The sequence below is a fragment of the Rhinatrema bivittatum genome, chromosome 15 (genome assembly GCF_901001135.1).
Source record: "Rhinatrema bivittatum chromosome 15, aRhiBiv1.1, whole genome shotgun sequence".
Lineage (NCBI taxonomy): Eukaryota > Metazoa > Chordata > Amphibia > Gymnophiona > Rhinatrematidae > Rhinatrema > Rhinatrema bivittatum.
Genome location: NC_042629.1, coordinates 71,526,466 through 71,539,551, shown reverse-complemented (window position 1 = coordinate 71,539,551; position 13,086 = coordinate 71,526,466). Strand labels below are relative to the sequence as shown.

Here is a 13,086-nt window from a genome sequence, read left to right as displayed (position 1 = left end):
GTGGGATCAGCAGAGATTGTGATGAGTGATTGTGTTGAGGATGACATGCATGAACTCATCTTCTCCAACCTGGATTACTGCAACTCCCTGCTATTCAACTTACAACTCACCACCATCCAACCTCTCTAAATCCTTCAAAATACAGCCGCCAGAATACTCACAGGAACGAAAAAATACGATCACATTACTCCAACTCTCATTTCACTACACTGGCTCCCAATAAAATACAGGATAGGCTACAAAATACCATCCATATTACACAAAATAATTTATGAAAAACAAACAAACTGGCTAAGTGTATCCATAAACTCCACTCACCAAACCGAAACCTCCGTTCAGCTAACAAAGGTCTATTAAAAATTCCACCTGCTCGCCACAAACAACTTACCTCAACTCGGAAGAGAGCCATTTCCCTAGGAAGTCCCGAACTCTGGAACACCCTCCCAACTGAACTGAGAACACAGCAAAATTTGGAAACCTTCAAAAAAGAACTGAAAACTTGGATGTTCACCAAAGCCTACCAAGACACCTAATGACTCTGTGCTACAACTTCCATCCCTACCGGTCCCATATAAACATGCAGAACCAATACAAAGCACGTAATTTAACCTGTACAGTTTAACAACCGAACTATGTTTATAACGACTACGATAACTATGTTAACAAGCCCGTGAATTTCTGAACACTCTGTTAAACATTGAAACTTTGTAAACCGTTGTGAAGGCGAAACCGAACGACGGTATATAAACGCGATAAATAAATAAAATGAACTCTCCTGACATGGTTTTCTTGTCCCTTATTCTTTTTTTCTGGCACAACAGTCTGTACTTCAAATCTGCAGTCTTCCAGTTCTTCCATCTTGTCATTTACCCAATGTACAAAGCCATCTGCAGCTCTTTTGTCAATTCTGAAATCTCTTCTAAATTATTTTAGTTTCTCTTGTGTCCCAGACACCATGTGATATACTTTCAAAATATCTAATCCGCTTGTTTGTAAATAATTCAGCACTCGTGATGTCAATTCAAATATGCACAGAAAAATATGAGCTGTGGGAAGAATCTTGTATTTCAGCATCAATTTCTATATATGTACTTGAGGTATTTTTCTGAGCGCCATATCTTTAGACTACCAGTATGTTTCTCCAATCATGTTTAGTCTTTTGTGATTGAATATCCTGGCTGACATTTTCCTATGTATTGATGAGTTTTTATGGCTCGAGAAAAAATACTGCACATCATTCAATAATCTGAAAAGTGATGTGCTTGCAGTCATAATACTTGTATCCACCATACTAGATTCAGTGCATGAGCATAGCATTGCACCTGATTTGATGTGGGAATACTGTGGACAGGCATGCAAAGAAGTCTTTTCTTAGCTTCCAGACAGATGGATCCAGAACCAGTAGGTTATGCACCTCTTCCAGCAGATGGAGATGGAGCAAACTGACGTCATAGTATATATACCCATGCAGTGACATCAGCCTGCCAGTATTCTCCGTCTCCAGCAGATGGTGTACATGCATTGCCCTACTGGAGATTGCTTCAAATTTAAAGGAGAATTAATTGGAGATTTGGATTGCCCCGCTCTCCTGCGGTGATACCTAATGGTTCCTCCATCAGTTGAGAATTCCTGAGGTGATTTCCGTAGACCCTCAGATGAGTGCCTTGGTCCAGTAGCTGGTTATAGGCCGGCGTGGACTTAGCTGATTAAGCAGCTGAAAGGCAGTGGGTGCGGGAAGCCGAGTGCAGCGATGACTATATATACCCTTTCCCCCCACAGCCAGAGACCGTCTCTGTCCTCTGCTGGGAAGGCTGAGCTCAGGTCCATTTAAAAAAAAAAAAAAGAAAAGAAACAGTCCGAGACAGAGTGGATGAGTTAGTTTAGGTCTTCCTCCGGTCTCCCCCGCTCACATGGGGCTTAGAGGAGCTGGGAAGCCTGGCGAGTTGAGCATCCCAGATGGGCTAGGCCCTGCTGTTAGGCTTCTTTTTTGTGCACCTCATGCTGGAGGATAAGAAGCAGTCCCCTCGCCCCTTTGGTATGAAGGGTCGTCTCAGGGGTTCCAGGTGTTTTCGTCCCTATAGAGGGACGATCTTTCAGAGGACTCAGCCTTTTGGCAGGTCTCAGACCTTTCATTCCAGACAGCCCAAGCGAGGAGCGGTGGTAAATCCTTATCGTTTCATCCTGATGTGGTCCGTTTCTTGAGGGGAGTGAAACATCTTCGTCCTTCCTTATGGTTACCGGTTCCTTTATGGAGACTTAACCTGGTTTTGGATTTTTTGGCAGGCCCTATGTTTCAACCGCTGCTTTCCTAGTGGTTACTGACCTTGAAAATGGTGTTTCTGGTGGCGATTTGTTTTGCGTGAAGAATTCCGAGCTGCAGGCCTTGTCTTGCCAGGGGCTGTTCCTTCAGGTGACGCCAGGGGCGATACGGTTGCATACTGTTCCTTCTTTCTTGCCTAAAGTGGTCTCAGATTTTCACTTGAATCAGTCCATGTCCTTACCCTCCTTGGATAAGGAAAGAGATGCAGAGGGCTACAGCTTGTTGAGTCCCTTGGATGTCAAGAGACATGTCGTGAGATATCTGGAGGTTCCTAAACCTTTCTGAAAGTCGGATCACCTGTTTGTCCTTCAAGTGGGGGAAAATAGGGTGAATCAGCTTTGCGAGCTACAATAGCTCGCTGGATTAAGAAGGTGGTCATGGTCGGTTGAAAAGCCATTGCCCACTCAGGTATAGGCTCATTCCACTAGGGCTCAGACAGTGTCATGGATGGAGGTTAGATTTTTGTCTCCCATTGACATTTGCTGAGCTGCTAAGTGGTCCTCCTTACACACCTTTTCCAGGTATTATCATCTGGATGTGCAGGCCTGGGAGGACGCGGCCTTTGCACGTGTGGTTTTTGACTGGACTGTGGGCAGCCTCCCGCCCTGTTCGGGAGTAGCTTGGGTGCATCCCACTGGTTCTGGATTCATCTGTCTGGATGCTAAGAAATAGAAATTACTACTTACCTGATAATTTCCTTTTCTTTAGGACAGACAGATGAATCCAGCTTCTGCCAAATGATTGCGCTATGGTGGTCCTGCAGGACTAAGAGTTTCCAGGGATTACTGGTAAGTGTTAATCCAGTCCCTAGACTAGTGTTAATAAAATCTGTATCTGAGCTCAGTGTTTCTTGTTATTTGAGTACAGTATTGGTTGTTTGTTTTTAATCAAGTTTTTTGCTAGTCTGTACATAGTTGCTTTTGAAGAGAATATTGGCAGGCTGATGTCACTGTAGAAGTATATACTGTGACGTCAGTTTACTCTGTCTCCATCTGCTGGTAGAGGTGCATAACCCACTGGTTTTGGATTCATCTGTCTGTCCTAAAGAAAATGAAATTATCAGATAATAATAATTTCTCATTATATTGCCTCGCATATTTACAGTCGCATCACTTGAATTAGCAACGCATTTCCTTACATCAATGTTGCAAATTTTGGGAACTTGCATTAACAAGTGATGCAGCTTCTCCAGATGAGGACTGACACTCTACCACTTCAAACAGCTTTTCATGAATTTGATCTGTTTTATAACAAACAATCAAAGAGCACTGATCTTTAGAAGTGATGTACTGGGTAATGTCAATTTGTATTATTCCAGCTTTTGTCACATCACCTGCAATTGTCTCCTGATAAGCTGTCAAATTGTTTCTACAATTGCATGAACAGTACTTTGGGAGAGCAAAGTTACTAAAGACTGTTTTCCTTTTCCTTCCATGGAATGCAACTTTTTTTTTTCTATGAAGTCAATTATGAACCTAAAAAATACCATGCTGGATTAGACCAAGGTTGATTGAGCCTGGCATTCTGTCTCCTGAAATGGCCAGACTGGGTCACAAGTACCTGTCAGATCCCCAATAGTTGATCTATTTCTTGTATCACATTCCTAAGGATAAGCGCTGGCTTTCCCAAGTCTACTTGGCTAATAGTTTTTTATGTCCTTCAGAAACTTGTCCAGTCCTCTTTTGAATCACCATGTTAGTTGCCTTGACTATGTCTTCCAGAAACAGATTCCATAGCTTGATTGTGCGCTAAGAGAAAAAATACTTCCTACAATTTGTTTTAGATCTGCCGGTTTCTAGTTTTATGGAGTGACCCTTAGTCCTAATGTTATTTGAAAGGGTAAATTAATATTCGCTATTTACCCGCTCCACCCCACTCATGATTTTATAAATTTCAATCATATCCCCTCTCAGTCACCTCTTTTCCAAGCTAAAAAGCCCTAATCTGTTTAGTCTTTCTCCATAAGGGAGCTTTTCCATCCAGTTTATCATTTTTGTCATTTTTCTCTGTACCTTTTCTGTGTTCACTATGTCTTTTTTGACATGGAGCAACCAGAACTGCAACTGACAGCTGCCAATACCGAGCCAAAGATTTGGAGGTATTGTTGTCCACAAGGATTCCAAGTTCCTTTTCCTGGATGGCGACTCCTATCTCAGCATTGTGTAGTTTTAGTTGGGATTATTTTTCCCTTCATGAATTACTTTGCACTTGTCCACATTAAATTGCATATTCTTGCATACTAAAGTCATTTTTATTAAGAAGTATAATAACTTCCAAAAAATTTCCGTGATTTAAAGCGCTGTTCTTCAAAGTGTAGGCAACTTCTGATTTATTTCCCCTGTAACCAAGTCAGCACTTGCTGTCACTTTCACAATATCTTTATCTTTGATAAATCGCTTAAATACCACCAAATGCAAAAGCCCAAGGTGCTTTACAGAAGAGGAACATATTTAATTATATATATCAAAACACATAAGACCATACAAAACTAAAAGCATACAATTGGAAAAAACTAAAAAATACATTCAGTAGTCCTCTTTCTGCAGATTGAAGGGTTTGAGAAGGATTATATACCTGAAAAAGTCTGGCCTCGACCAGGGTGACCTCTTGTAGACCTATTTCCTCTTTGTCATTTTTGGTGAAGATTCTTGAGTCTGAAGTACTGATCCAGTTAGAGGACTTTGTGGAAGACCGTATGGTACTGAATCAGTTTCAATATGGCTTCAGAAAATCTTTAAATTCAGAGAGTCTGATGGTTTTCTTGATCGACTCGATCAAAATGGCTTTGATCAGGGACATAATTACATTCTTATTAAGTTGGATATATTGTCCGCCTTTGATACCATTGACCACCAGGTTCTTATGGTGCACCTGCAGGATCTCATTATTACTGGCCTTGTTTTAGACTGGTTCAGATCCAACATCAGTGAGAGAAAACAGCAGGCCTGTATTAATGAGACCTGGCCAAAATGGTTTCCAATGCCTTCAGAAGTCCCACTGGGATCAGCCTTATCAGCATTAATGTTTAACATCTACTTAGCCCTATTTGTTCAATTTTGGCTGTCCTGAATCTATGCAGATGGTATACAAACCAGTGAATGGGACCTGACTGGAACTGCAGACCAAGATTTCAACCAGTATGGCCACAATCAATTCCTAGCTATCGTCAAATAAACTAGCTCTGAATTTATCAAAGACTGAGATTTTGTTTCTGCAAAATCATTCATCTGTTCCCACTCCCTTATCTGTGTCCACTGATGGGAATTCTATAAAAGTTGTTGATCAAGTAAGAAGTTTAGGAGTTATCATTGACTCCAAACTGTTATTCAATTCACAAATCAAAGCAGTAGTCCTTTTGCAACCTGTCAACTTTTGACTAGTAATTCAGGCACTTATAATGCCCTTGATTGACTACTGCAACATCTTATTTTTAGGTCTTCCTGCTTGCACCATTATGTCTCAGCTCGCCAGAATGCTGTATGTAAAATAAATGTGTATAAACATGCACAAGCAGTGGCGCATCTTTCCTCAGCTGAACGACTTGATTTGGTGGAAAATGCTCCTTCTCAGCACAATGAATGTTAACATTACTTTGCTGTGCTACACTGCAGCTCTGAGTATCAGTTTATTGGGTGTGACTTCTACCCTGCCTTACATCTGGTAGGAAAGAAGGGGAGGAGGCAGAGGGAGAAGAAAGTGGGTGTATACCGGTATGGGGGGGGGGGGGAGGGGACCCCTTCTAAGACGCCAACTAGCTCCTTTATCTCCATGAACTCTCCAAGCCAAGAAAATGGCATTTCATGCCAAAATCAATAACTCTCTCCTCCCCCACCTACAAAAAAGGCTAATTGTAGCCCACCTCATGAGCTAAATGAGCCCTGCCACATGAAATAAGCATGCAATAAGCTGTTTGTGTAAGAGCAAAGTCTTAAGCTGGGGCCCTCTCTGAACAGAGCTGGGAGGGGGAAAAAGAGAAAATTGACTTTCCGAAGCTTCTGTTCCCCCCCCCCCCCCCTGCTGGGTGGAGAGCCACAAGACAATCCTGTCACTGATGCAAGATGCTGGTCTCCTGGAAAATTCAGTGCTAACATCAATTGTTTAACTTGGCATCGTGGTCAGGATGCTGCCTTGTAAACTTAATAATAACTGCCCTCTTTTTTAATTTATTTGACCTTGGCTAAGCCTTTTTTTTTTTTTTTTTTAGAAGCTTCAAACTTAAAGTAAAAAGAAACTTTTCAGCAAACCAGCTTATTGCAAGAAGAGCTCACTATGAAATTTTTGCTACTGCCCCAAAAAGCCCAAGCATTTTTTTTTTTAAAGTGAATTAGATTGCTTTAGGGCAAAAAAAAAGAAAGAAAAAAATTTAAGAAATCTAAACATTTATCAACCAGAAATCAAAAGTAGGATTTGAAATGTAATAATTCTTCATCTAGTTTTATTTGTTTGGGGTTTCTCAATGCGGGACAGAGAGTTTAAGAAACCACTTGCTCTTTGGCACCAAATTTCGATGCCATTTGTTTCAGACAGGGCACATGCTTAAGCTCTGAAAGCATCAAGAAGGGAAGGAATGGTGTGATCACAACAAGCTCCCCTAAACAAACTTATTGGGCACAGCATTTGAATTTTGAAGTCAAGCAAAATGTGATAATATGGAGAACATTATCAATATTCATATTTGGTTTTATTTTCAGAAGAGCCCACATTTCGCTGTGAAGACTGTGATGAGCTGTTTCAGTCCAAGCTGGAGCTACGGCGGCACCAGAAATACGCCTGCAGCACCGTGGGCCCCCTCTACGAGTCGCTGAGCAAGGAGATCAAACAGGAGGGGTTTGAGGATGAGCAGGTGCACGAGTGCAAGGACTGTGAACGGATGTTTCCAAACAAATACAGGTAAAATAAGAACCATCACACGCTCGCCACTTTTACATAGTTGCTTCCAAAGCCTTGCATCCTGTTCTACCTGTGGGTCATGGGAAAGGTGACATGGAATAGAGATGTGCTTTAGGTTTGAAATGCAAGAAAACATCAAGGACATTTTTTGTTTTGTTTTATATTGTTTCCAAAATGAAATGACCGGAAAAAAACAAATTGTAGTTTCCTTTTTTTGTTTTAGTATACAGTAAAACCATATAGCTTGTGGTTTTAGCATACCCTAAAACAAAATATGAAATTATAAAACTAAATGATATGAAACAAATAACAAAATGAAAGATTTTTCCATGCATATCCCTACTATATAAGTCCACACGAAAAAGCCGCATGCTAAGTCCTGATTTTACACCGTTACATACCTGGAGATATTTACGAGGTTTAATACCATTGATGATAAAGTAGTGTGGTTATCATGTTAGTCCTTTTTTGTGCTTTTGCTTTGAGCTGATGATCTTTCTTTCTAGAATACCTTTAGGAAGTTCAAGGAGAATCAGAATCCTTACTTCTACTCTCCACTGAAATGCCATCTGTAAACCAGAGTTGACTGTAGTTTGCCCACATTTTGCTCATGAAAATTTTGTAAAATTTCAAGTTTTAGTCCATTTTGTAATTCCTTCAAACTCTCAGTTAAGTCCTCGTGAAGAAGAAAATAAAAATATTGGGAAAGAACTGCTAGAAGGTTGGTATAAACAATTATGAAAGGTGAACCCTCATTTGGAAAATCAGAAGCTGTAATGTCCAACTTTGCTTCACAAGCAGATTTTACAAACATATCATACAGTAGAACTCTGCCAATTTGTGTGCTGTGATTTGCCAGGTTCTGAACCGTATCAGTCTTGATAAATTCCATCAATTATTTATCATTTTTATTTTGTTTTCATTTGGTCATGGAGAAAAGGTAGAGAAAGAATCCTACTGCTCCCGATTAACTTTGAGCCTCAGTGTTGACCAACAAAAATGTACAAATATATTATAAGAAATATACATATAGGCCGATACAATATCCATGCTGGAAAAACACCCATCCACCTCTCCCGGGTGCATGATGCAATAGGCAAATGAGCCATTGCGTTAAAAAGGAGCCACTAGGGGAAATTGTGCATCCATAGCACCTCCTAGGCATCGAGTCTGCGCGGGTTAAGAAAATGGATGCTTAATTTCAGAGGAACCATAGAAAAGCAATATTTTCTGCTTTTGAGTTCAACTTTTGGGACTCCTCAAAACTTAATGCCAGCTCTGGGGCTGGCGTTAATTTTTGATGGTTAAAATGTGTGCGTCAGTTATTTTTTACATCAGGAGGTAATAGCTAGTAGCCTCATCAACATGGCATTTACAGTTTGGACATGCATTTTGGATGCGCTGATCCCTTTATTGCATCAGGGGTTATGGAAGTGCGTCCAGAACGTGCATCCAACCACGGGTTAACCTCCGCTAGCCTGAGCACACAGTACTGCATCGGCCTGATAGTGTTATAAAAACAAAAAAGAATATAATTTAATAAATGATTCCTTACACAGAATCTTCCCCAGGGTGTGGAAGAGAAATGTTGTTATTCTCTATATATACTATATGCCTTTATAAACTACATGTTTTTAATACTGAATGAGTAGTTATTCACAGTTTATATCCACAAGGCTGACATAAAGATTACTTTGATATGTTATTACATAGTGCCCAGAGGTATTTTGGTAATGACATATAAAAAATATAAATATACAAATATATCATTAATAATTAGGAGAGGGTTAAATTCAAATCCCATCAGAACTTTGGGAAATCAAAGATGAACAGGATAGGCTATGAATACCATTTTTAAATCCAAGCTACTGTGGCTTATCTCAAATCTCTGTATAAACTTGGTTTCAACCTCATTGACCCACTTCAGATGTGAGTATTTGCTCTTATATTTGAAGTACTTAATAGGCTTTATTCAATAAAAAATACTTTTCCCTAGGGACAGAATGGTGAAAAGCCCTTTTTGGAGATGGTCCAAAGAATCTCACTTTCTTCAAATAGTTTACATACATCCAATCTGGAAACATTTGCATAATCCAGAGACAATCCAATGACATCTAGTTTTTTTGGAAAAATAAAATCAGTGGCTCATGATGACTGTTTTTCCAACTTTTTTTTCAGCCCCACTCACACAACCAAATCTAGTCGGGCATTGTTCCATATTCTTAATGTCCAAATGCAGAGATGGAGATCAAAGGAAGGAGATGAAGAGACAAATAAATAGTCAGTTCAAAAGGAGTCATCACATAATGTGCGCAGGTGATGACTCTTGTGAAATGATAAGGTGTTCTTGTCTGTTTTTTTTTATGAAAAATAGAAGTAACTAAAGACCCATCCTGCAACTGAACCATCATGTCTAAAAATGAAACTTGTGATGTGTATATGGAATGGGCAAAACCCAGATGAGGATTGCATGTGTTGAGTCAATCATGACAACAAGAAAAATTGAACCTCAGTACGTTGCCAAATCATAAGCACATCATCAATAAACCTGAGCCATTTCACTATTAGGGGCGGAAAAGGAAAGCCATCCAACCACTGGGATTCAAAATTAGAGACGTATAGGCATGCAGTATATATCCTTTTTGGTGCACTTTTTGAGACAGTTTTTAACTACGGCACTAGTGCCTGTGTTTCTCTGTCGTTCTGAAACGCTCTTAAATATTTGTGAGATGCCTTGACTCTACACTGGCAGTTATGTTTAGTTTATATCCTCTTGGTTACACTGGTAGTATGATAGACATTTCTTTATAAAATGTATTTCTTTCGTGATTTTGTTTTTGTTTTAGTGTTCTGTCCCTCCAGATACAGTACTGTTCGCGAAACACAGGGCATTCAGTTGCTCCTGCACATTTTTCAAGATCTGCCTTATTAAAATGATATCTAAATGAAATAAATTCCCTTTGGACTTGGAACAAAACATTGAAAATTGTTTATGCTTCTCTTTTTGAACTGAATTTGCAATTGACTTATTTGCCTCCTCACCTCCTTCCTTCCATATTATTAATCGCATTTATTGAGATATTTACCATATCCAATACTTTAAGTCCAAGCAGTGCACAAGGGTGACACAAGTGCATATGCATGTAAATTTTGTGAAGCTAACCTGACATTTTTCACAAATATGCACCAAGAGCCAAACTGTGAAAGTGTGCCATTTCCATTCAAAATGTAAACTCACAGGTTGGTCAGTACTAGATCAATAAGACTGTAACCAAAGCCACAGCATGTTCCTTGTCAACTGACTCTCACACAAATTTCACTCATGTACCTTGGTGGAAATTCAATGCACTGACTAATTTCAAGACTACAGGAGTTAATTCTGGAAGAATTCTGGTAATTTCAAAAGGGTACAGGAATACATTTCAATCTGTGTGTCAAAGCAGCTTCCTTAGTTTGCTTCTGTAAAACAAATACCATTATTTTATGTTATAGCATCAGATCTAGACTGCATTGAATAGTTATTATAATTGCAGACCAGATTCAACCTCATTTGACATTTACTGTGCTCTGGCTATGTATTTTATAAGTCAGTAGCACTGTAGTTCTTTACCAAATTTCTATTAACTTCATTTGTAGATAAATAGTTAAAATATTTGGCTCCCATGTAGCATGGCTAGTGAGGCTATGTTCCATCCATATTCAAATAAGGCTCACAGTAGGACTTACACCACAATTTTTTTTTTGCACAATATTGTTCTGATGAGGAAACGTTCTAAATTGCAATCTAAACCTTGCATTCAAGATACTGCACTGTCTAAAGTATTTTAAGAGACTGGCCACAAACAGATCTCATTGAACAGTCTGAATGAAACATGCAAGCCAGCAATTATCTCTGAAAGCAAACATGGATTATGAATTAGAGTCGGTTAGAGTTGGAATTTGTTCTGGACACTTTATTGGTTTTTCATCTGTAGCAATGACGACAAGAACCAGTTACAGCATTTAAAAGGAGCATCTTGCCACAAAATCCAAGATGGCTGCTTGTTTGACCAAGTATATGTTTCCTCCTGCATGTTTGGTCTTGTTAGCTGTGAGCTAGCTTACCATGTGTGCGCAGTGGTCGTGTGGAGGTACATTTTATATTATGTCATAGAACACTGCACACACAATCTGGTAAAGCAAAACTTAGTTTACTAAATTAAATTAAATATCTGGATAATAAATCAGCAAAGGAATATCAGCATTGAACACAGTATCACAGTAAGCTATACATAAATCAATACAGGTAAATAGGAGACAGACAGAAATAAAGATAGCATATTAACAAAGAATTATAAAGAACAGAAGAACAGAACACCTCCCTTATACGACCTCCTCTATATAAGCCAGTGTTCATAGGAAATCTGGAGGACTTGGACCCAGGGACTCTGAAAGAACGACTTGATCTGTTTTCTTCTCAGCTCATCCAACTAAAATAAGCAAATGCTATACCTTGTATATCTCTCTGCAAATTAGGTGCTTCAAAGGCATTTCAGTACCAGTCCTTTGATCTCCCATTTGGTAAAAGCTACCAATTGCTATAACTCATTATCAGCTCATTGGTATGGGTACTAGTCTTTAGCATTTGATCTTCCCAGGTGATCAGAAATACCAAATGTCTTAGTATTTGATGTCCCCAGAGATGCCAGATGTATTTTGGGCCCATCCCAGCTCATTGTTGCCAGAATGTCTCAGGCCTTTGTATCATCCCTGAACTCAAATCACATGCAATATATTGATTGAAACGCATCAATCATTAGAGTCAGTTCTGATCCATAGCTGTCTAGCCTTGGTACAAAGTCTTCCGGAGATCCAGCTGTCTAAAATTATATTCCCACACCATGGGAAAAGGTTTCCTGCATCTACTGCTGTTACTAGAATCACTCACTGTTTGCTAACAAGGAAGAATTATATCTGCACTTCTTCCCCACTGTGAGAAATAATGCACATGAGGGCCTCTCCTAGAATCAACAATTTGCCCTCTTTAACGTAAACAAATCTACCTGGGTCTCAAGAATACTGTCCACCTTAGACAGAGATAATTTCACCTAGCAAAACAAATGTCATGCTAAATTTTGAGGATGGGAGACCCCATTCAAGTCCTTTATAGAAGGGTCAGGGGAAGTGCATCATAGCATCGCAGAACCTTATGGACCCTTGCCATAGAATAAAATGTTACATCACGTAAACAACAAATGAATTGCCACTTAGTGAAAAACTCTAACATTAGAGGAAGCAGTAGTGAATCTGTCATCATCTGCAACACCAATATTGCTTGGTCAACGCCAAGGTAGAATGGAAGTGGCAGCATCTTTTTCCTTCATGAGCTAGCTTTAAAAATAAAGGACAACAAATCTATATTTCAGTTTGTAGATCCCATGTCACAAAACTTAAATAGTTTTTTTTTGAAGGCAACTTTCAAACTATCTGCAAGTGCAAAGCCTGCAGGAATTTATTTCCGGTGAACTTTGCACTAAATTTCGAAGGGAAATCTTTCCCTTTGAAAATTGCCTAAGAAAGAGGATGGATACTCGTGGATACTTTTTTCCAGGTAAATTTAAATGTGTATATTTTGGAAATCCAAGCATGTACGCATAAGTGCAAACCCGTCTCCAGCCCCACCCCAGGCGAGCGAGCTCTTCTCATTGCAGGTAAAGTCATGCGTATTGTGCCATCACTTGCACACTGACAGGTAAATTTTAAAAGGAGCACACGTGCACCCATAAACGTGCATATTGGGCACACGAGCAAAAATACGCTTAATTTTATATCATGCGTGCAAGTACACGCATGTAATTTAAATATCCCTGTCACATGTATGTGTGGAGCTTTTACGT

General features: G+C 39.5%; 1 protein-coding gene across 9 annotated transcripts in view; it reads left to right on the top strand.

The window, feature by feature from the left end:
• The window catches only part of PRDM16 (PR/SET domain 16), a 769,879-nt gene that overhangs the window by 697,953 nt on the left and 58,840 nt on the right, over nucleotides 1-13,086 (top strand). For 8 of the 9 annotated variants that reach the window (XM_029577915.1, XM_029577913.1, XM_029577911.1 and 5 more), the window contains one exon: nucleotides 7,012-7,210. In XM_029577915.1, coding sequence (XP_029433775.1) covers nucleotides 7,012-7,210 — 199 coding nt within the window. The remainder of the gene's footprint in view (nucleotides 1-7,011; nucleotides 7,211-13,086) is intronic. The other variant, XM_029577910.1, reaches the window with a different exon arrangement.